The sequence below is a fragment of the Hipposideros armiger genome, unplaced genomic scaffold, assembly GCF_001890085.2.
Source record: "Hipposideros armiger isolate ML-2016 unplaced genomic scaffold, ASM189008v1 scaffold_430, whole genome shotgun sequence".
NCBI classification, from domain to species: domain Eukaryota; kingdom Metazoa; phylum Chordata; class Mammalia; order Chiroptera; family Hipposideridae; genus Hipposideros; species Hipposideros armiger.
The window spans coordinates 680,730-705,042 of NW_017731780.1; the positions used below are offsets into that span (position 1 = coordinate 680,730).

The 24,313-nt window shown below is 40.1% G+C and overlaps 1 protein-coding gene across 4 annotated transcripts in view; it reads left to right on the forward strand.

Moving 5' to 3' along the window:
* The first annotated feature begins 1,821 nt into the window (after positions 1-1,821).
* Positions 1,822-24,313, forward strand: part of MTUS1 (microtubule associated scaffold protein 1) — a 147,800-nt gene continuing 125,308 nt past the window's right edge. The window contains exons 1-3 of one of the 4 annotated variants that reach the window (XM_019664778.1): positions 1,822-1,988; positions 6,855-6,976; positions 15,099-15,160. Coding sequence is in view for 1 of the 4 variants with exons in the window: in XM_019664780.1 (XP_019520325.1) it covers positions 5,479-5,614; positions 6,855-6,976 (258 nt within the window). In the remaining 3 variants the exon portion in view is untranslated. Of the gene's footprint in view, positions 1,989-5,463; positions 5,615-6,854; positions 6,977-15,098; positions 15,161-24,313 lie in introns of those variants that run through there. The other 3 variants (XM_019664777.1, XM_019664779.1, XM_019664780.1) reach the window with 3 other exon arrangements.

Sequence of the window (24,313 nt, forward strand, 5' to 3'; positions counted from 1 at the left end):
TTGACACTTTTGCCAACACAGTGGTTATGAAACGTTCTAATCTTTGCCAATCTGATAAGTAAAAACTAGTTCCTCAATGTAGCTTTAACTTGCAATTTTCTAATGGAGAAAAAAAATTATGCTAACCTTTTTTTAGGGCAAAGGGCCACAAAGTTTTGTGGGGTTATTATCTGACCCTTAATGTTGTTTATGAAGTCTGTAGCAGGTCACCATTAAAGTTTCAGAGATCAAGAACATGGCAACATGCCCAGAACCAAGATGGAAAGAAAAGTCAGCAGGCCCCATTCAAGCATATTTGCCTTGACAGAGTCCCTAAATGATGTCTCTAAAAGGTAACTTCTGGGCTACAAAAGTTGCTTCTAATTACTTATCACTTAGGAGAAGGTGTGTTTGTTTTTGTTTTGTTTTTTTCTTTAATCTATCTCATGGAAAAATCTATCTCACGGAAAACAGGTTCCATATTTATAGATATAACTAAACCACACAGTAGAACTGTGTGTGTGTGTGTGTGTGTGTGTGTGTGTGTGTGTGTGTGTGTGTGTACGTTGGGGGGTGGGGGTGGCAGTTGCTCCAAATCATCTGGGTCACCTGAGGGTTACACAGATTAAATGGTATGTTTAACACTTGGAGTATTGTATTTAACGAGGAGGCGTGCTACTGATTAGCATAACTGCCTGGTGACTTGCAGAAACAATGCCAGTGGTTTGTTTATGTTGCTTTTGCATAAGGGAAAACCATTCAATGGTGTTTAATGCTGTATATCTAAAAATAATCACATGACTTTTCCTCAAGTCATACTTACTTACATATCTGTCTTTTCAGCAGGAACTTCAAAAGCACGTGAGTGGTGTCATCATGTAATGGGATAAAAAGAGAAGATTAGGAGTTAGGCCTGTTGCAGTTGCACTTGCCCTTTGCTAGCTGTGTGACCTTGAGCAAGTTTCTTGGCCTTTCTGTCCTTCTATTTCCTCAGTTGAAAAATGGAGATAATAATCTGATGATATTCCCCTGGGTCTTGTTGAGGAAATAATGGAACACTGTAGATGTGAAAAGAGTTTACAACTGTAAATGGCAATACAGCTGTTAGTTGATCTAATGTATAGTACAGAAACTGTCAAATACAGTATCCTCGGATTAAGTCTCAGGAAAAAAAGCTTACTTCTCTTAAAAGCTCTTAGCAAATCCAAACCAGATAATTATTATTTTTCTAAAATTTTGGACTCAGGTTGTCTGACTTAATGACTCAGTAATTTACATGTCTTGTAAGTATAAAGGCATCTGTGGAAAAGCTTTGATTTAAAAATACGCCTAAAAATGGGCCTAATAAGAATAAAATTTGTTGGGTTTAGAAAAGAGGAAGGGCTTGATTTGTGTTTATTGAAAAGTGGGTTGGGCCTCGTTTCTCCCTTTGGTGTTCTATTCTCCTTCGCACTTTTTATTGGATGTTCTAACAGCTGGAGCTCATTTCTTGAGTGAATAAAGAGACCCGGTGTCGGACACTCTGAAGCGACAATTCCCGCTGTTGTTGTTGTGGGTTTTTTTTGCAAAGCTTCGCCCTGAGAATTCTGCAACCTTCCGACGCCCGACCCCACACGCGGACTTCCCTCGCTGCAATGCCCCACCGCTGGCACCAAGTCTGAGAGCTCGCACCGGGAACACAGGTGTCAGGAGGGCAGCAGGAGGCAGATCCTCTCTGCAGCCCGGCCTGGGGCCCCCAGCACTGGGCGCTGCAGAGTTCCAGGAGCCTGCGGAGACCTGCGCGGTGTCGGACGTGAAGTTCAGCCAGGTGCGCAGGCGGCAGCCCCGGGGCGCAGCGTCGCCAAGTGGCAACAGGTGCAGCGCAGTCCAGGGCGGACACCGGGGGCACGAGGTGCGTCCGCATTTAGCCTGGGAGCGCTCGGGGCCTCGGGATTGGGACCTGGGAGCGCCAGCAGGGAGCCAGCGGACGAGCTGAGCGCCGCGTGAGCCTCCGGAACTGGCGCGCCAAGGTACAGCCTCGCGCGTCTTTGAAGTTTTTAGGGGCGCAGCCCCCTCGGACGCCGCCTGGCCTTTGTCTCCAGCTGCGCGGCGCAGGCTGGGGCCGCCTGGAAGGAGCCGCAGCGGGTGAAGGGGGCAGAGGCGGCGGAGCCTGTGTATTTACAAGTTTCCCGAACTCCCCGCCCTTGCTCCACCCCTCGGCTGCCCGAGAGGCGGGGGCCTGCGGTGCCCAGGACTCCCGGATCCCGCCGGGCAGAAACCGCCGCCGGCGTGCGGGTGGGGGTGGGGACGAGCCGTGTGTTCCCAGGTGCAGACGCTGCCCGGCGGGCACAGATTGCACCGCCGGCCTCCAGGGTGGGCCTGGAGCGCCTCCGCCGCGGGTCCAAAGGGCGCTTGGGCTCCGAGTGCTCGTCTCCCCGCTATTGCTTGCTCCCGGGAGGGCTCGCGGTTGGATACGAAGAACTGCGGGTAAGTGCGGAGTTGAGTGGATTCCTGCGTCCCAGCCTGTCCGTGGTGGGGATCGCGCGTGAGGTGGAGAGAGGACATGGTGAAAACCACCGTCGCAGGGTGACGGGGCTGGCTTGGGGGGAGGGGGCGGGTATTCTAGCAGCTTGGGTGCCAAAGTTGGGGAAGTGGGGAAGAGGCAGCCCCAGCGGAGCGGAGGCTGTATAGAGCAGGTCTCACGTGGGGACAGCAAAGCTCGTGCGGAAGGGACGGATGCGGATCTCGTAGCTGTCACCTTGAAAGAGACCGAAGGGCTTTACAGTAGACTCAGTTATGCGGACTGCAGACTGACAGGCTTGTACCTTCAGCCGGAAGCCGCCCACCAGACACTTGACCCGCCAGGGCCCAGCGGCCCCAGACCTCGCGCTGGGCGGTTCGCTTGGGTCCATTCTCAGCATAAGTCATCAGGGCTGAAAATGGCTTTAATGGGAGTTGCTGCAATTCCCAAGGGACTCTCATCCCTTCCCTTATTGCTTCCTGCGGTTCGCGTGGGTTTCTCTAGCTCTTTAGAAAAACACACCCCTAAGGTCACCTGGCTGATTCCTCTTTAGTAATCAGTGGATTGATGTTGACTTAAATCTTTCTGTCCTCTCCTTTTAAGACATGCTCTTTTCTACTAAGTTATTTGTTGATTTTGACTCGGATTAATTACTTTTGGAGTAGGCATGGTGAGATTAAGTCGTTATTTAGCTTGCATAAAGTTTCACATGTTCTATTAATATTGTTTTAAGTAGTCTGCGTCCTAAAAAAAGAAATTCGGTGTTTTTTGTTTGTTTGAATAAAATCAAAGTTTTAGGCAGAACACAGGGGCAGGGTTGGGGGTGGGGAGGATGAAGGCGTTCTTTTTTCTCCAGGTGATGGGGATTCAGTCATCATCTAAATCCCCAGGTCTGGGTTGGAGGGTGGGCATAGAGGTGTTAGGAGTGGAGGAAAGAAGAGGGAGGTGGAAAAACAAATGAAAGTCGCTGCTTCCTGGGAACCTAGGACTTTCTTAAGGAGTCTAGATACACCCAGATAACAGTGTTCGGTTAACACTAAAAGGAATTACATAGTTGGAATTGCAGTTCTGTAGATAAACTTCTTTTTCAGGGATAATTAGGGCAGGAAATGATGGACAATTTAAATTGAAACAATGATGCCTTATTTCAATAGCGTGTTACAATGTATAAAGTATTAATAGATTTTTTTCCCCCTCAATTACAATATTGCATAAGGAAAGTTATACAAAGAAATGATTAGCACTACTTATCCTAAAAACAAAACAAAACCAGAAACCTGAGGAGTGGAATTTAATTTAAAATAATGTATTGTTACTTATTTAACTTGCACCAACCTCTCCACCCATTTTTTTTTATCAGCATTATGTGGAGCAAATATAGTGCTTGTAGAAGACTGCACCTTTTAATTATGTTATCAGTAATTGAAGATTATAATTTTGGAGTATTATGTAGGATTATAAAATTCTAGCTAGATTTCTTTTGGTATTTCTTAGAAACAAAACTGCCTTAAGCATTTAAAGAGCATGTCACTTAATAGCCCTGTTCTGTTGGCCTTGTATATTACAGTTTCAAATATAAGGCATGCTTGCTGTATAAAAATTGGTAGATTGAGAAAAAGTGTAAGAGTTCAATCATTCCACATCAAAGATAATCACAATTCATATTTTCTTTATACTTGTTAATATATAACACAAAACATTTATTTTTTACAATTATGTAGTTTATACAAATATACTGTTGCATGCTGATTTTTTTTTTCTTTTTGCTTAACATATAAAAAGGTTTCTGTGCTATTATAGTTCTTCAAGAATGGCTACTTAATATTACATTATCTAGATGTAACAATTTAGCCATTTCTTTACAGCTAAACTTTTAACTTATTTCCAACTATTGTTATTAAATATGTACTGAAGCAACAAATATCCTTTATAAAATTTTATCTACAGGACATAGTTCCTTAGATGGAGTCCTTGAAATACAGTTGATGATTCAAAGATCTCTTAATACAGATTGACTATTTGCTTTTCAAAATATGGTATACCAAAGTATGCTCCCACCAGCACTCCTGTGTTACTATATTCTTGTTACTATGAGAAAGCATCCTTAAAAGGAAAAAATAATTACTGCCAGCTTTATAGATGAACAGTATTATCTCTGTTTATCTTCCATTTCTTTGATTACAAATGATGTTGAACACCAAAAAAATGTAGTTATTGTCCACTTTTCTTCCCTTTTAATTGAATGTAGTGCCATATTTTTCTCCTGGGATATTAGTTTTTGTCTATCCATAAGAGCTTTTTATGGCTTGATAGGAAACTTTTGCTTTTCATATTGCAGATACTTTTTTCCATTTTTGTCTTTGCCTTATAAAGAAAAACACATAACACATGTTTATGGTGGTTTTAACTTATAGTCATTATATGCTTTAATTGATGTAATCAAATCTGTTGACTTTCTCAAAAACAAAATTTTAATGCTCCTGAATCATAGCTAAGAACTACATAGGAGAGTGGCAGAAGATGACTTTTAAAAGAATCCCCACCCCCACCCACCCAAATTCTGAATTAGATTCTTTTCACACGCATTATAGGAACTCCATGCGCTGGAGTAGACCGTTGCAAAACAGATTGTGTTTGTAGATGAGAAATAGTTGTGCATGGTATAGACCTCTAAGGAACAACATTCTTGGAAATCAAAGCAGAAAGTTTTAAATTTCAGGGAATAAAAGTCTTTCAGAGCTGTTATTCTGTGATTATGTAAATTGGGCTCACAATCCACTTATTTTTTTGTTGTTCATCAGTAGTATTATTTTGCTAGAATCTTTTTATATTCATCATTGTAGTTTCATCCTAATGTGTCTTTCTTAGTGTGTAGTTGGATGTATATGTAGTTATACATTTTCCCAAGTTGATTTTCTAACACTATTCAAAAATTAAACGATTTATTTGAATCGAGGAAAATAAGCCTTACTGATTCCCCAAACTTGAGTTCTCTTTTCATGCTATGGAAGCTTCAAGACACCCTGGATACTTGTAAAGGCCTCGCTGAGAGCGCTCTTCTCCAGAGTCTGAGCCCCTTTCTTTCACTCTCCATCTTTCAGAGCCTGAGAATAAGCAGGGGACCGTACCTGAGTGGTGAGGATGAGTTTGGTATATGCTGTATGTCTTTGGTGCACTAAGAAACAGTCCCAGACTTTCTCTTGAGGCATTGCAGGAGACCACCACCCCTCAGCTGGCAGGTTCTTGGGCAATGGTGCCTTGTTGTGGCCTCCAGAGGAATGACTGAGGATGAGTGACCCCACCCTGATTTTTATTTAAAAAAAATGGAAGGAAAGGAAGAGAGAAAGAAGGGGGATTAGATGAGATGGTATGACCTTAGCCAGCCTGAAATTTGACCAGGGCTCCCCATCCTTGGCTTAGGACAGTCCAGTATAACCAGAAACTGAGTTTGACCTGCAGTTACTGCTTCTAAAAACATATTTCTAAACCAAGCTTTATAAAAGATTGCTGTGATGATAGTTATTTTTCAAAATGACCTCAATATTCTTTGAAATCAGTAGTTATTACTCTTTTTTATGTGGATAAATATCCATGATATTAATACATGACTTTTTCTTGTTCACTTGGCTGAAGATAAAAAAGATTTTTTCCCCATTTTGAGGATGACAGATTTGGATGCTAATCCTCATTATCTAGATAGATACATACCATAAAATTTCGTTTTCATACACTCTTAAGCTAATTTGCAATTTGTGATTGCTCTGATGGCTGTTATACCATCAAGTAAGAAAGGTTTGTTCAGCAGATTTAGAGTGAAAACAAGCTTGAATCTAGAGGTGTTTTACTAAAGTAAATAGCTTTCAAGCACTTCAGAAGTACATATTTGCATATAAAAGATCTTTGATTCTAAAGCCTTATTTTTGTTCATTAAAGCTGGTAGATTTTCCTTAACCTTCAGTTTAAGCCCCATATTGAAGAGAAATGAAAACGTATTTACTTAAAGATAAACTGTATTTAACTCTTGCGAATAGGCCCAGGTCTACATTAATGAATGTTTTTATGCACACATTACTTCCCCGTGAGTAAAAGTAAGACAAGTCACACACCCTAACTTTATTGTAAACCTAGACGTTTTGTTTCATTTTGAAGTTGTAAAATGAAGAGAGTTTTGAAGTCACTTAAAGTTTCTCTTGAGGAAATAAATATGTTTTCTTCTTGAGTAGGGTTGGATAGATTGTTTTTGGGCAGTGAAAGGTGACGTGCAAGTGCAGGCCGTAAGTTTCACAAACTAGCTGGCTGCGGAAAAGAGGTTGCAAGGAAATGACTTCCAGGTAGTGTCATTTTTGTCTGAAATTGTGCTGATTTCATGTTTCAGTAAGAGTTGTGCTGAGCGGAAGGGCAGGCCTGGCCAGTCTCCCGTTGTGTGCACACGGCCAGAAGAAGAGCAAAAACGGGGAACAAAACCGACTGGGAACAACACATCCATCCGTCTTCCAGGTAGGGTGCCATTGAAAGCCATTAAATTATGATCATTCTTTTAAATACTTTTAAATATTTGTGCCCTGTCTGTTTATATTTAAGCTCAATGCAAAGAAAAGAAAATTAGTGTTTAGGTTTGAAGGCCAATCAATCCTAATAACCCTGATCTACAATTAACTAAAACATTGTAGGACATTTTGTGTTCTCTTTTGTCTTTGAGAAAGGATTCCCTCTAGGAGAGAGTCACACTTATCAGAAGAGCAGGAAGGAGAGATGTAAATGTACATTCTTGGGCAAATAAAATGTATAGCTCAAATAACGTCAATGGCAGAGTTCATTGAGTCTTGACTGTTGGGTTAGCCTGCTTCTATATTTTTCCTGCGTTGGAAACCTTATAATGTTTAATTCGGGTATTATTTACATAAATCCCAGTTCTGAAAAAGAAGTCAATATTTCTTTACCTCATTTCAGATAAGCAGTTTGGAACACATGATGTGTTTAACAGTGTTCAGTGACAAATGAGTTCTCTCTTATGTTTATCTTGTAGACAGTTTTGGTGACTGTTAACAATGAATGATACCGAGTTGAAACTGCATGCCCTTTTAACCCATAGCTCGCTTGGCTAGCTTCGTGGAATAGAAGCCAGTATAATAGAAGCAGTCTAAGAGATGGCATTCAAACATGGGCCCAACCCCTTCCCCTAACCTCTGTCTCAAGTTGACTAAGCTGTACTTACAAGAACTACTAGTTAAATCACCTTGAGCTATAAAAAGTCTCCATTTTATTATACAGTGAACTGCTACACCACAGTCATCTCATTCTTAGGTGAATTATAGAATTGAACCATGTTTGCACATTTCTACTGACCCACCCCAATAGACTGTAATTCAAGGGAGGATTGCATAAGTCCTACTTGCTGGGGAGAGAGAAAGACTGGAAAAACGGGAAATGGGTTACAAAGGGTAAAATAAAATTTTCTACTAAGAAAAATGGACTTGTTTTATTAGATCCTCAATCTAGACCCCTCCTAGGTGGAACCAAGTCACATATACACAGTGTGTAGTTAGGATTATGTTTTCATGTTAGATGGTAAACAAAAGGCATGAGTAAAAATCCTTGCTGTTAGCATCTTAAGTTTGATTTTCACCAGCCTCAAACCATGTATTGAGCATTTTCCATGGACTGAACGCTGTGCAAAGCAGATGTTGTTCTCAGGGCAGTCAGTCAGAAAGCCTCAACCATTGTGAAAAGTACAGTTTTGGAAATGTTCAGGTTGCTAGAAATAGTCTCCCAAGCCGTTAACGTTCTGCCATACATTGGGCATTCTGTCTGCTACCTCGACCAAATTTTGGTAAACCTAAAGCTGTTTTGATATTTTTTATTATGTTAGGACTTCTGAACCTTGATCCCTTTTCTCTTTTCCTTCTCACTTCAAAAGAGGTGAGAGGCAAGATACTTAGCACTACAGTCTGTGCTTTCACTTTCTCTGGGTAATCTTTTTAGTGACATTTTCCAATAGCTTTTTTGTTACATCTTGTAAGTTTCTTGAGAAGAGGGTTTTAAACCTTAGGATGCTGGGTGCATTTGCCTTTATAGCATTATTTGTACCAGATGTAGCCTGGAATAACTCGAGAGCTGTGATCGCATGGGAGTTTGAAATTCTTTCTTCAGTTAGTCACAGCTACTAGACTGTCTTTTGAGCCAGAGATATTAGTTTCCTTACGGCTTTTCTGGATTTTCTTCCTTGTCCTCTCCTCGTGCCTGCCCCCTCATCCACTGTGAAGTGTGCAGCAAGCAGAAGAGAGGGCGGCAGCTCAGTGTGGCCTTGTGTCTCTGAAAGGCTGTGCTGTTAGGAGTTAGGCTGACGTAGAGCTGGAAGGTATAAGGTTCTTATCCTTCTGAGTTATAATTCCATGTTTTAATAAAGTGCCATTCTGAAAACACCTGGCAGACACCCATGTGAAAATACTTGTACAGACTTAATTCCACTTGTGAGACTTTGTGACATTTTCCATTTGTGCAATCACAAGTTGACAATTTCTCATGAATAGAGACTTTGGGCTGTTTCTTGTTTAGAGAAATATGTATTTACATTTTAAATGATGAATTTTCAGCCTGGGATTCTTCTTTCTCTTATTATATTAATAAGATTTGTGTTTCAGAGTAGTTTTGTATTTCTGGAAAACTTTTTGATTGGTTCACTAGAATTGATGGTTATTGGATTGGATTTAATCCTCCTAAGTATTAAATTTTTTGTGTAATGCTTAAAAAGTTCTGATGGTGCTTTATGGAGATAGTCATGACAAATATACAGAGGGATTTACTAATTCATTTTATTTCCAAGATAAGAAGAATGGGTCTAATCAATGAAAAAGTAATGGCGATAGAAAAAAGCCTGCATTTCTCTTTTTATGAAAAACATTAAATGACTTTATATTGCAGATGTGACTATTTTGGTAGAAAATGTTAGTTGTATCTTCGGCTAAATATTTAAAATTTATAACCTTATAGGTACATAATCAAATGAAAACTATTTTCTACTTATATGGTATAAGTAGAAACCTACAGGCAAGGTGTTCCTGTCTTTCTCTCTTTCCTCCTGTTTTTATTAAAATTGGGATAATAAAATGGAGACGAGTCAACTTTTTGCTAGATTTTGCTCACCCTGATGTCTATTATGAAACCTTGGAGACATACTTTGTTATAGAATTGGAAAAAATGTTACTGGTATCCAGAACATTGGGTACAGGAGGTCTGGAGTATGCACAGACTTCAAAGTTAGACCAAGCTGGGTTCTTCTCGGAGCCTTCTGTGTTAGGTCACGCGATTTTTGGGTAAATTACATCCTTGCCTTTGCACCTGTCACCTCATGGAACAGTGGGGATAACACCTCTTTCTTGAGGTTGCTCTACCACAATGTCAGGTATGTAGAACAATAGTGAATAAGTGCTAATACCTTCCTTCATTTCTTGTTTTAATCTTCTGATTCATGGACAAGAAGCTTCATTTAATTTCTTCCACTCTCCTTTGTTGGAGGTGTTGCTTGCATCTGTTGGTGCTCTCTCTTGGGAACTAAATTCCAGGCACAGGAGCCCAATAACTTTCCTCTTCCTTAAAAAGAGTTGGTTGGTACCAGTAACAGTTGCGATTACTTATTCTCGGACTCCAGCTTTGTCACCTCTTGGTTTTTTTGAGTTTGTTTAGTGAGTTGCTGGTATTTTATTATATTTGCACTGCATTTAAAAATAAATCAAAGCACGTACTTTCATCTTTGGTATAAAGTCTGTAAATTCTGTTGCCGGTTTGCTATCAGCACATTCTAAAAGCGCTTAACGTTCAGCCATCACTTTGAACCAATAAAGCACTTGAGGATTTTAAAGTAATGTCATCATCCTCTGTTCTAATCTTGAACCTGTAGCTTCATCTAACAGCATTCGTATTTAAGAGTTTTGGTCAGAAAATGTTACCATTTATATATTTAAATACTAAGGCAATTCTGAATTTTCATGTTTCAAACAAAGTGAGATAATAACTCCCTATGTTTTTGGAAAGTACCTTGTAAATACACTATGAAGGACATTCTCATTCAATTGTCATCAACCCTGTGAGTTGGGCAGGGAAGGTTGTGAGAGCTTTGTGTTATATATGAAGAAATTGAGGACTGGAACTAGTTGGGTAGGTGTTTTATATTACAATGAGTTAAGTTGTGGAACCAGGACAAGAACCCAAGTGTGCTCCCCTCCTGCTCCATTCCCCACTCCCAGTATGATACTGTTACTTGACTACTTTTAATTCTGTGAGAAGTAATAAATTGCTGTTGCTAGGATTTCCTTCACATTGGTGCTGAAATGAGATCAAAGACATGCAGTAGTTAGGATGTGTAACGTTTCAGATAGCGTACCTTAGAATTATGAGTTGTTTTTCCATTTTCTAACCATACAACATAAGACAGAATGTTAAATCTTGTAAGCCATTACATTAGTAGACAAATGGAAAATTGAGGGTTACATATCATTACAGTGATATATTACATGTCAATGAGAGTTTATAGTTTTCAGATTTCTTTCCAGAAGAACCAAATAAAATTCTATCAGAACAATCATTTGAATCATTGGATTGTACAATAACAGACTGTAAAATGCACCCATTTTACAGACAGCAATCCAAGGTTATGCACGTTGAATAGGGACTACTATTTTTCTGAACATTTTTTTTTTTCTATAGAAATTTTGAATCCCATTTCATCATTTAAAGCTGCATGGGTAGATGGAGCTAATCCCTGGCAGAAATTTAACTAGGAGATGAGGACTGGTGTCAGTCAGAACTGGGAAGAGAATGTCCCATAAAACCAGCTATACCCTGGGCATCAGTCATGGTTTCTAGCCCTGAATCCACAGTTCTTATTACCAAAGTGACTTCCAAGGAATGTACAGTGTTAGGACTTGAAAAGTGCCTTTACATAGATTGGCTCTTCCCTTGGGCTGCTTCTGTGAGTTAGGTGTGAACATACATTGACCTTTGTTAAGAAACTTTTATTTGCCAGTGGAAAACCTAACACAGGTAATCATTTTCAAGTAAAGAGTACAGGAAGTTGATGTTTAATGAAGGTTGGGAAGCACAGTGTAAGGTGCCAACTTGCGTAACTACACACACACACACACACACACACACACACACACACACACACACACAGAGCATGGCATTTTTCAATTGGCCTTGGCATCGCTGTAATGGAAAATTATTTCCTTTTAGCCAAGTGGACTTTGAAGAGATAAGGCAACTGGCTGAAAGATTATAAACAGAGTTGTTCATGGACATTTAACACTTTCAGGAAAATATTTTATTTTAGTTTTAACCTCTGCCCTGCCCATTCAGTCTACCCCCCCCATTTCTCCCAAACAACCTGTGCTGCCTTTTGGGGAATTTCTTTAACTAGCTGCATATAATTTAGAAATAAATAATGCAGAGTCTTTACATCAGATTATTTTATTAGTCCAGCTATACAATTCTTGATGGTGGCTCTTGATAAGCACTGCATGTGAAATGGTTGTTTGGTTTTAGTTCTTCACTTTTATAGGGACAGTCTCTCCTGTATTGGCTCACTACTATCCTGGGATTTAGTTTTACTGTTTTAATCTTACAGTTTTTACTGATTTTCATGAAAAAGCTTACTTTTTGATGGAATTCTGAATATAATCTACAATATGAGATAATATCGACAGGAGCAAGAATTTAATTTTGTTTACCTATCTATCAGGAATACATAGAATAGTACACCCTTTATATTTACTTATTCAAGAAATGTTGAAGAAATGCTGACTTAGACTGAGAGACAGTATTTTAAGTTTTCAGATGTCTATTGGTTTGGGATTGTAGACATCTGGTATGTGGTCCTGACCTACTTTACAAGGTGGTTGTTTAGGTCTGTGGCTATAATGCCCTCCAGGGCCATGGCCAGGGACCAACACCTTTAGGAGGGTCTTGGTGAATATACCGGGGGTGCCAAAAAAAAGTACACATTTTAAGAGATACTATCTATGTATTACTTTTCAAAATTGAATTGAATTACAGTAGCAATGTGTAGTATGATATTTGCTCAAAAGATGGCATTAATCAAATGAATGCTAGTGCCATTCATTGTATTACAATTTCAATACTTTTTTTTGGTACCATCTGTATTCTAGAGTAACAGGAAAACACAAAATTCTGCATAAGTAGAACATGTTTGATGTCCATGAGATCAGACAAAAACTGGTAGTTAGTAGGTGTAGTCAACATTCTACAATAGGTTTTACATTGCGGGGGAAGGAACTAGTTGGAAGGTGGATTACAGAACAAGAGCCAAGAAAAACGTCTATAGGTTCCAATGTGTATTAATGGATGTATTCAGGAATCTATAGCTGTCTACTGACCACATGATCCATGAAGAAAATTAGATAAAATTAAGTACCATGAAATGCACCTAGCTTACGTGTACAATTACGAGTTTTGACAAATACACATCTATGTAACCAACACACCAGTCAAGATATACTACGTGTTCATCACCCCAGAAAGTTCCCTTGGCCATACGAAGAAGTTGCTGAGCTTTGGTCATAAGTAAAGTGAGGATAGTAATTAAAAAGCTTGTTTCATGAGGTTGTTGCTGTTAGCAACTAATAATTGTGTCTGGGTTAGAGAGTTTCCAAAATTTTCTTTCAACTCTTAAAACAACCCTATGAGATGGATTGTTATTGTTACATCAGTTTTTACAGACGAGGAAAATGCAGCTAAGATTGCTTTTGGCTTGCCCAAGGTAGGCAACCCAGTAGCTGAGTAACCGTGGGAGCTCTCTACAAATAACACATGCCCTGATGTCTACACAGCTGTGGGTCCGTTGCTATATGGAGTGACCAAAAGTTGGTTTAATTACTGTGGGAAGGAGGGGGGAAGGGAGCTCAAGATTACACATTTGAATTGGATTTAATGTCCTTTGGTATTTATTAACTCTATTTCTTGGACAAGGTACTGACATTCTGGAAACATCAAGTCTAGCATCTCCAAAAGGGGAGGAGTGATAGGAGGAAGGTGACTGTCATGGGACCTGTCTGTCACATTGGCTGTCAAGTGGGAGGATGACTTCAGTGAGAACACTTTAGTGGACTTTGAAGCGCTGTGTGCTGATGTTGTTATCTTTATCCATGGAGGAGGTAGCTGCCCCTCCCCCACCCTGGCCTCACACTCTGCTCACTGTGGCTGGACCAGCAGGGACTGACAATGTGTCAGAGAGGGACAGTCCCCACTTGTCAGTCCCCTGATGCGTTGAACATTGTTGACACAACTTTTTCTCTCACCAGTCCTTCTGACATTCAGAAGCCTCAGATAGTTTTACAGCCTTTAGGTCAGCCTCCCTCCACAATACTTGTCAACTTTATCAGGAAAGAGTAGTATTTTTTTTTTAATTTCTATTTTAATTTTCTTTCTGAAGCATATATGAAACAGTATGAGTTGGTGTGTGGTGGGTGAGTTCCTAAGTAATCCAAAGAACCGAATTATTTTGTGCATGCTTCCTGTATTCCTAAAGATGAGCCATTTCCACAGTGTGGTTAAGTGCCGGTTATTAAACAGACTACCTAACTTCAGGATTTAAACTTGGTCAGTTCAGACTTCCTGTCCAGGTCTGTTCTCTTCTCTCAAGGGTAGTTTTCCTCCTTTTGCCGAGCACCCCCATCTGGGTTGGAACCTGGGTCCCGGAGGAGCTGTATAGCACCATAGTTTCAGGCCGTGGGTCAGTGTTGTCTGGTCTAGGTGATGCCTTCCAGATGTCTTGGCCTCTGCTGAGGCAGTTCCCCAAGGTGGGTCTTTAGATGGCTGTCCACGTGTGTGCTGGTTTCTGTGGTCTCCGCAGTGGCTTCCAGTGGCAGGATCAGTATACACTGCCTCTTCTTTGATCTGTTCCAGGCCTTTTCTGGTCCACTGGCCCTCTCAGCACTTCCCTTTGTGTGCGGCTTTCTCTCTGGTCCTTGTCTTTGACCTTCTGGGATAGCTGGGAAAGTGCCCTCTCATCTAGCACTCTCCTTTCTCTATCCTCCTTCTTCCTGTCCCTCGCTGTCCTCTTCCCCAAGCTCAGAGGTTCCAAATGGGGATCTATGAACCAGGGGTGCTTGGTGACAAAATGTTTACCATGACACAGGGAAATGGGGAAAAAAATTAATGTATACACACACACACACACACACATCATACTAACATATCATCAGGCTAAATTTATATAATCTAAACTGAAAGAATGTTCTTTATTCTGCAGTGATGTACTCCCTTCCTTTTTGTGTTAAAAAAAAATGCCCTTTTATAATGTGCCGGTAGTAGTAAAAAGGTATTTTGTCTGAAGTGTTCTTAGTGCAAATTAAAAGCTCGTTTTCCCGTGTTGTGTCCCCAGATTTTTGGAAGGGACATTTTATGAGACCATAAAATCTGAACAGCTAAGAAGCACTCACTGCCCGTTCCTTATACTCAGCTCAGGCTTCGTCGTCTTCACTTAACCAGTCCCTCCATATCCTCAGGAGTAGAACCCATCCTCTCAGTCCCTTAGGCTCTGGTTGCTTCTACTTTTGCAATTTTTGTAATTATTTACTTTCTTGTTTTCTTAACTGCACTTTAGGCCCTTGAAGGTTCCTTGAAGATGGGGCTGTCTTCTGTCTGTAGCAGAAAAGCTGGCACATAGTAGGTGGCTCATGAGTGTTTGTTGAGTGAATGCAAGCTCTTGTAGTATAGGGTCCCTTTATAGCAGGGATAAGGGACCTAGCAGGATGGTGCGTGAAGTAACCAGCTCTCATCCTGCAGCCACTTAGCTTCTGTGGGACTCATGCTAATAAGTGGGTTCCTCCTTTTGTAACTAATGGGAGGCTCTGAATATAATAAAAATTACATAAGGCTTCTTTTTTTTTTAAAGTTTCTCATATTAAGAGAGCAGTTGTGAGGACATTGGTAAGGTTTATATTGCTAACTAAAATGTCTTATGTTTATTTAATGGCAGGGAATCGCATTATTCTCAACTGTAAATGTGGATTAAGTTGAAGCACACTGCCATCTTGCATTTACAGCTAAACTAAGAAGTTAGTATTCAAGAAGAAAGATGTTATTTTATTTAACTTCTGACTAAAATACTTTATAAGGGGGGGTTGAAATCATTTGAAGAAAGGCATGAGTGGATACTGAAATTATTCATTTTAAAAAGCTGGGCTATTGAGTTTTACAAATATTAACTGAGTGAACATGAGTAGAACATTTCTCTCTCATTTTTAAGTGCACGTCTTCATTGTATCCATCTCTGTCTGTAAGCCCTGAGCCAGCCTGTCACACTGTCATGCCATCGGGGCCCACAGATCTGCGAGAATGGGAGCAGTGGTCCCGGCCTCAGTCAGCAGAATTTGTTGGCTGTAACTGAGCTGCAGACTGCCGTTAAGGGTGGAGTCAGCAAGTTACTGAACTGCTTCTGTTGAGAATTGATCGCTGAGAGTAATTATTTAGAGGTTTCTGTCATGATTGACTTTCACATACCAATGAGTTTAAAGGCTCTCTGAGGCCTTCAAACAATTGGGAGCCAGACTTGGACCATTTTTATGGAGCTAAAGACTTTGCATTACATATGTGAGCCTTAGAAATATAAAGCTACGCAAAGCCCAACTTGTGAATTTCCATATTCTTCTATATAGCACAACCATATGCATATTCAGTGTCTTTCAATGTCTTTTTTTCTCTTTAAAATGCACCTTCTATTCCTCCAAGTCTATTGAGGACAGATTCTAAGATCCTATAGGCTTCCACTTCCTACACTTGCATCTGAGAAGTACAAAAAGTAGTCAGTATTGGAGCATGAGATTTTGTTCTGCTTATGAGAGTCAGGGAGGGGACTTGGCTGGGTTTCTTGCTTCCTGAGGTCCACGTTGTGTTCTTTTGTTCTCTTGGCACACTCCCACATTGAGCCATTCTTGAACTCTAGAGTAGATGGAGGGGAGGATACCTGACAGGTAGAGGTGTCCTCACCTTCAGAGTCAGAGACTCTCGATAAACAGATGCTCACTGGCACAGCCAGAACCAGCGAGTGAATGTTCATTATTCCTTGGACATGCAGCTCTGCATCAAGCCAGCCTGTCTTCTAAATACTGGAGCCAGTGCGCTCTCCTTAACATTTTCATGAGGTCTTCATTTAGTGTTATCAGTAATAATCTGGAGAGCAAATATTTTTGACTCTGTAAACTTGTGGGCTCAGAAAAGATATACTTTGATATGTCATGATGTCCCTGAAGGAAAGGCACAGATGACATACATAAATGTATTTTTCCCTCTGATTTTTGGATGTGCAGTCCCATAAAATTTCAGTTGTTAAAACATTCAAACCTAGTTTGAGGTTCTCATGCTTCATTTTAGCAGTGAGATGGAAAAATCAGCCAAACATTTAGGTTGAAACTCATGTTACTGTAGTCGTCTTTTATTGAGGTGTAGCAGTAAATGGTGTAGAGTTTTAACATCTGATATATTTTAGTGTTTCTGGTAGGCCTGTTCCAATTACAGATGTTACAGTATATGGTTATATTTATAAATAGCACAAGGGGATAGTTAACTTACTACACTGTCTTGGTATGCTCTTCGTTTTTCAGAAGGTGACTACAATTTTGTTTGAGTATTTTTATCAATATCTACCTCTTCCCAAGGCTGTCATGGAAATCTTAAATCTCAGTGTTGCTCCCGGGCATGACATTTCAGGAAAGAAAATCTCATCACTGAGTTGTTTTACATATTTTGGTACATGGGTTAAAATTCTCATGAGACTGGGCAATCTTTCATCTTTGATTTTTTTTTTTTAACCTGATGAAATCACAGGCACTGTGGGTTGGCACATGGTGCATTTGGAATGGGAGCCCAGCCCTGGTATGCTCAACTGAGGGCCGTGGGTGGGTTGTGCTATAAAGGTCATGACCCCACTATCCTTGGAGGGCATTCTCCTCTGCAGCCATCAGGGGCTTCTTGCTGGGTTAACAGAGGAGTGTTGCTAAACCTACTGGGTCTTGCCTGGCTTCGGAAGGGTTTTTCTCTAAAGATTGCCTCATCAGGCCAACTTAGAAATCAGAGAGTGGCTGTAGGCCTAAAAATAGTCCCCATTTAGGAGGAGGGCCTAAATGGCACAGAGCCACTGTGGCTTTCCTGCTGCCTGACCAGGATCCCTTAGGGAGGCAGTCCAGTGGAGAGGGCCTGGGCCTGAAGACAGGTGTGAAAAATGGAGGGCAGAGTGTTTTCTTCCTGGCTTGTGTAGGAGGAGGTAAAAAGTTTTAGTGATTGACTTTAAAAAAAACTCTAGAAACTTTTAGTAAAGTAAATAATTGGAGGTTATTCTGTTTATGGGACTAGATTTAGGGGAATATAGTCCTAGATGTTTCTAATTTGCAAGAAAATAGTTTGTGTTTAATGTTAGTCACAGTGTGTTTGAGGAATGGAAACAGTAACATGCCTTGTTTCCTATACTGCCTGGGAAACACAAAGTGAAGCATTGTTCGAAAAGTTGCAGAGGTCATTTAAACAAAGACCTATACATTTAAAGTTGAAATTTCTGGGGGAATTATGTAACACACTTACTAATGACTCTTTGGATACATAGGGTGCATATTTTATGTTGAGGTCATATGAGCTAGAAGAAATTTAAGTCTGAAACTGAGATACAAAATAATTCTTTTCAGAATGGTAGCTGTTTTCTGATTGGGTATGACATATTCAAAACTTCGTATTTATTTTAGAGACTTCTTTTTTCTATTTAAGGTGAAACCAGATTACTTTTGTTTGAACGCTCATTGATTTAGGAATGGGTGGTCATTGATTTTTCAGAGATTCTTCCACTGCCTCTCAGAGTTGACTATGAAGTTTAAGTGATATCATCTGATTTGGGGGTGGCAGCGAGGACGCCCTTGCCTTTGAAGATATTTCTTATCACTGTAGCACAAAAGCTAATCTGTTGCCAATTGTTCCAGGTCACTGAGTATGTTTTTTAAGTTAAGTGTGATGAGAGACCATCAGGCGGCTTTGCAGCTTTGAGAGGGGATTTGCGTGAGTTACAGTTCAGAAGGATCATTCTGGTTGCAATGTGGAGAATGAATGTATTGTAAGGAGGCAAGAGGCTATAGTGGTGGCTTGGAGTTGACGTGATAGTGAAGGTGGGAAATGGTTGCATTTGGAATGTATTTTGGAGCAGCACCTATTGGAGTTACTATTGGGGTGAGAGGAAAAGGGGAATCAAGGCTGACTTCCTGGTTTTTTGCATGATCAACTTGGGTGCATAGCGGTATCTTTCACTGGGAGTAAGGAGCACTGGAGCAAGAAGGAAGCTGGTGGGGCGTCTGCAAGCCTGGAGTTCTCTTTTAGACAGGTGAAGTTTAAGATGCCTCTTAGATAGGCAAGGCAAATGAAGATGTTGAAGTGACAGTTGGGTATTCAAATCTGGAGCTTTAGGGAAGCACCAGGGCTAGAGTTATCCTTATGGGAGTTGTTATAAAACAGAATATTTAAAACAAGATATGGGTGTAGGAAAAGAAGGGTTTAAAGGCTGAGCCCTGCCTTACCCTCAATCTTTAGAGGCTGGTCAGAGAAGCAGCAGCAAAGTCATTTGAGAAGGAGCAGCCTGTGAGTTTAGGAGGATAGAGAGAGTAGTGCTTGCATTCTCATGATAAAAGAGTAATATATGAGGAGTTGCTTCTGTGGATGAGCAAAGAAAGTGGTTTCTTGAGATGAAATCTACTCCTAGTTAAGATGCTGTGAAGATTGTTGAAATGACAACAAAGGGTTTCTAATATTACGCAAACTTGGTAGATTGAAGCAGTGGCAGGGCTTGAGATCACTGGCTCCTATTTTGAAAGAAGCTCTGTGGGTAAAATGCTATCAAACAACATCATATGTCACACAGAAATCATTCCTGAAAGGAAGAGTCAGTTGCAGAGGCAAATTTGATTGTTGTCTTATTTTAAGAAGTTGCCACAGCCACCCCAGCTTTCAGCAGCCACCACCCTGACCATTCAGTCGCCGTCAACACTGAGGCAAGACCCTCCACCAGCAAAAAGATTATGACTTGTTGAAGGTTCAGATAATGGTTAGCATTTTTTAGCAATAAAATATTTTTAAATTAAGGTATGTACTTTTTTTTTGGATATAATGCTATTGCACACCTAATAGACTATAGTAAAGTGTAAGCAGAACTTTTATATGCACTGGGAAACAAAAAAATGCATGTGACTTGCTTTATTGCAGTGGTCTGGAACCAAACCTGCAATATCTCTGAGCTATGCCTGTGGAGTGAAGAGTTTTTTGTTTTTTTTTTTTTACCAAACAGGAACACTTTAGTTCACTTTTTGGTGTGTGTGTGTGTGTGTGTAGATACACGTGTGTGTAATCCATTAGAATCTTTGATAAGCTTGTGGAAACCATGGTAAATTCAGCCAAAAGTAAAAACAAGTACAACAAATTTCTTTGAAATACCAGAACATTTAGTACCCTTAGGCAACCTCATTTCAGGGAAATGCATACGTTCTGTTAATCATTTTTGAAATATTGAGAATCTTTATAGGAACAGTAATACTCTCTGAGGTTCTCTAAAGTCCAAAACACTTCTTTACATCTTCTGGCTGCTGTCCATAGTGCTGTTTTAAGACCATCATTTGCTTGGATGCTTATGTGGGAGGTCCCATTCCACATTATATCAAAATACTACAATATTACCACACTTCATCTATTTAAACAGCTGAGTTGCTATTGACCGTTGATAAACTATTACATTTAAAACCTTTCTGTTCTTTGCCTTCTTAACTTGCTACGTATTCCTCAAGTTTTAGCTAAACACGTGACTTGCTCAGTGACACCCACACCCTCAACTCCCATAATAGCAATCAGAGTGCCATGCTTTTTGTCATTGAGTGCAATTTCTGTTTGCATAGTTGCGTTATTCTTTGTGTATTTGGTTCACTCTAATTAATACCTAGCAGAGTGTTTGGCATATGCTGGGCACCTGATCAATTGGATGAATGAATGTCACCCAGTGTTCGAAAACATGTCTTAGCAGTGCCTCCTCCTGGTTTTGGTTTGGTTTCTGAACTCAGTGTCTTCTTTATTTTTATTTTACTTTTTTGGAAAGAAAAGCAGGTTTATTTAAAATGCTGGCATCCTGGGAGGATGGCGGACTCCTGTCCAAAGGCCATCCCCTCTATTTTTAAATCCGGTTTATGGAGGTATAATTTGCTGTGAATAAACAGCAGTGAAATTTGCTGTTTTTAGGTGGACAGTTCATTGAATTTTGACAAACACAGTTGTGTAACTACCAACCACAATTAAAAATAAAAAAAAGAAATTTTCATCATCTTGAAGTTTCCTTGTGTCATCTTCAGTCCTCCCCCTCCACTCCAGGCAAAAGCTGTTGTGAGTCCTGTCCTTGTTGTGTTGCCTTTCCGGATAGTATATAGGTGGAATTATGTGCCTTTCATGCCTGGCATCTTGCACTCAGCATAGGTGTTTGAGATACCTGTCTACTGTTGTATCAATGGTCCACCTTTTCATTGCTGAGTGCTGTTTCATTACATGGATGAGCTGCAAATTTTCTTTTTTACTCATCTACCAGTGGTGGACATTTGTGTTATTTCTCATTTTGGGCAGTTATTACATTTTTTTCCCCTGGTTTTAATTAATCACACAAACAGGATGAACACAGCATCAGTAACCCATAGCCCTATACCCCCATTTAGGTCTACTATTTTCCTTTTCTCACATTTCTATGTATTTTACATGGTTGTAATGGTAAAACACACAAACATTTTTCCTGTTTTGTGAGCCATATAGTTTTTAAATGGTTGTGTTTCATTGAGTTATTCTATTGCAATTTTTAAAATCAGTCCCATATTGATATTTAGCTTGTTGCTAAGGCATCACAGGTGTAAAAAACTAAGCTGAAAATCCTCTAAAGTCTTTCCTGTGGTAAAATTTTGGCAAGAGTTTACTTAAGACTCTTAATTGAAACTAATAGAGATCCAAGCTAACTGGGGCCGAAAAAAATGGGTAACTATTATAAGGGTGTGGAATATTTCTCAGAGCTCAATGTGAAGGAAGTTACCAGGAACCAAGTCAGGTCAATCAGTTCCCTCATTGTTTTTCGTTTCTGCTTGTGTTGGCACATTGGTAGCATCCGTCTCTCTGTAGACACTTCTGCTTCTGGATGCTTGGAGGAAGGAGGCTAGATAGCTCCACAGGGCTTGGATTTATGTATTTCAGTCTCAGGGAATTCCATGGTCACCCTGTGCCTGGCTAGCTGTTTCAAATCCAAATGCTGGGGAGAGAATATCTGACCCCATCTGAAGTAGGTGTCTACACCAGGGCTAGTTCATGTAGTGGGGCCCACTTTAGTGAGTAAAAGGGGCTGTTCTCAGAAAAACGGGGTTCCTGTAAACAGAGCCCACACTCAGAGTTTTGCATCGAAAGTAAGAGTCCATGAAATCTCTTTTTATGACTTGACACTGAAAAGGACAATCACAATTAGGTCTTCAAAGAGGACAGTATCAGGGGAGTATTACACATACCTATTTTTGACATTTGCTTGTTTTGTTTTTTCTTTTACTTTTTTTTGTTTATGTTTAGATATTAAAAATAGTTGTCTGCCACTTATTAATTTTGATTCATCCTCTGTAAGTGATGTTTAATGGATAGCTAAAACATTCTGATTTACAGTCAATGTTTATTGAATGCTGACTTTATTGAATGCTTAAAGTAAGACTTGAATGCCTGAGACTTATGTAAAGACGAGGAAGTTTATTAGACAGCTCTTATTTTTGGAGCCATGCAATCAAGTGGAGATTTATTCAGTCCTGGAGAAGGGGTTTCTTATTAAGTGGGCCTTGAGTGGGAGTGTTCTATGGAGAGGTAGTTGCAACAGCCTTTTCCAGGAAATAATATCAACACCGGTGCTGAGTGGTTTGGGGGAGGTGGGGGTGACAGGAGGAGGCAATGGGAACCTAAGTACTTCAAATAAGCTGTGAAATGCCTGCCTGGAAGCCTTGTCCTACATTGTGTGACTCAGTTGGGTTGTGCGTTTTGTGCTCACTTTGCATTTCAGGCCCCAGCTGGAGTCACCTAGGTTGGCCAGGCTGCTTCACCTGGAGTGTACACCTGAGCTCTTGGTGTGTACACCTCATCCAATGTCTCTTGGCCATGAATGGGTATGTTCGTCTCAGTGCTGCATTATTTCTTTTTTTTATATTTTTTTATTGTTAGTTTCAGGTGTACAGAACAATGCAATAGTTATCCTTTTCACCCTCACAAAGTAACAACCCCCCTCCCCCCATCTATTGCCCTCCCACCCCCGATATCATGCTTATCTATTACAATTCCATTGACTCCATTCCCACACTCTACTCCATGTCCCGTGACTGTATGTATATATAATTATAGTTGACATACAATATTATTCAACATCAGCTTCAGAAATGCAGTGCGGTGGTCAGGCCTCTACACCAACTATGAAGTGGTCTCCCTAACAAGACATGAGTCCATCTGGCCCCCTAAAAAACATTTACAACATTATTGATTATATTCCCCAGACTGTCTTTTCTATCCCTGAGGCCATATTGTAGTTACCAATTTGTATTGTCTCATCCCTTCCCCTTCTCCTTTATCCCCACCCCCTCCCAACTAGTAACCCTCAGTTTTTCGTCTGTGTCTCTGAGACTATTTCTGTTTACATTTCTCATTTATTCAGTTTTTTAGATTCCATGTATAAGTGAGATCATATGGTATTTGTCTTTCTCTGACTGACTTATTTCACTTAGCATAATGTTCTCTAGTTCCATCCATATTGCTGCAAATGGTACTATTTCCTTTTTCTTTATAGCTGAGTAATACTCCATTGTGTAAATGTACCATAGTTTCTTAATCCAGTCGTCTACCGATGGGCATTTTGGTTGTTTCCAAGTCTTAGCTATTGTGAATTCAGTGCTGGCTTCTTAATCTTAAACAGCCTTATCTAAAAATCATTGTCACCAAATGTGCCCTGGTTACTATCATAAGTTTACTCTTCTCTGACATCATTTATCAGTTTTATGACTCTATTGATAAGAGTGAGAATTTAAATGAAGATTTTTAGCAACAAAACTTGCAGACATAAGGTCCCTGTTTGCGTGTACAAGTGGATCCTTTTTATGTGACGTCTGGCTCAGCAGAGCTTCCACCTGGCAGCTGTGCCGTTCCACAGTGGTCAGCGATGAGTGCTGCAGTGTGGGCCCTTTCCATTTGTGGATTTAGCTCCTGAGCTCTCAGACTTCGAGCAGATTCATGAGGATGCTCAAAGTTCTAAGATACGTGGTGCAGTATTTTTCTCCTATTCTGTAGATTGGGAAATTTGAGGTAGCGATGAAGTTAAACCATTAGTTCTAGCTCTTCGATAGTTTGTAGTCTTGCCTTTTGTGTGTGTGTGTGTGTGTGTGTGTGAAAATATGCATAACATAAAATTGCCATTTTAACTGTTTTGAGCATACAATTCTGTGGCATTACAGTACATTCACAGTATTGTGTAGTCGTCACCACTATCTAGTTCCAGAATTTTTCATTGTCTCAACCAGAAATTTTAAACTCATTAAAGAATAATTTCCATTCAATTTTCCCACTAGTCCCTGGTAACCTCCATTCAGCTTTCTATCTCTTTGCATTTACTTATCCTAGGTACCTCATATAAGAGGAATCATACCATATGTGTCCTTTTGTGTCTGGTTTATTTTATTTAGCATGTTTTCTGGGTTCATCTATTTGTAGCATTTATCAGAATAGCATTCCTTTTTATGGCTGAATAATATTCCATTG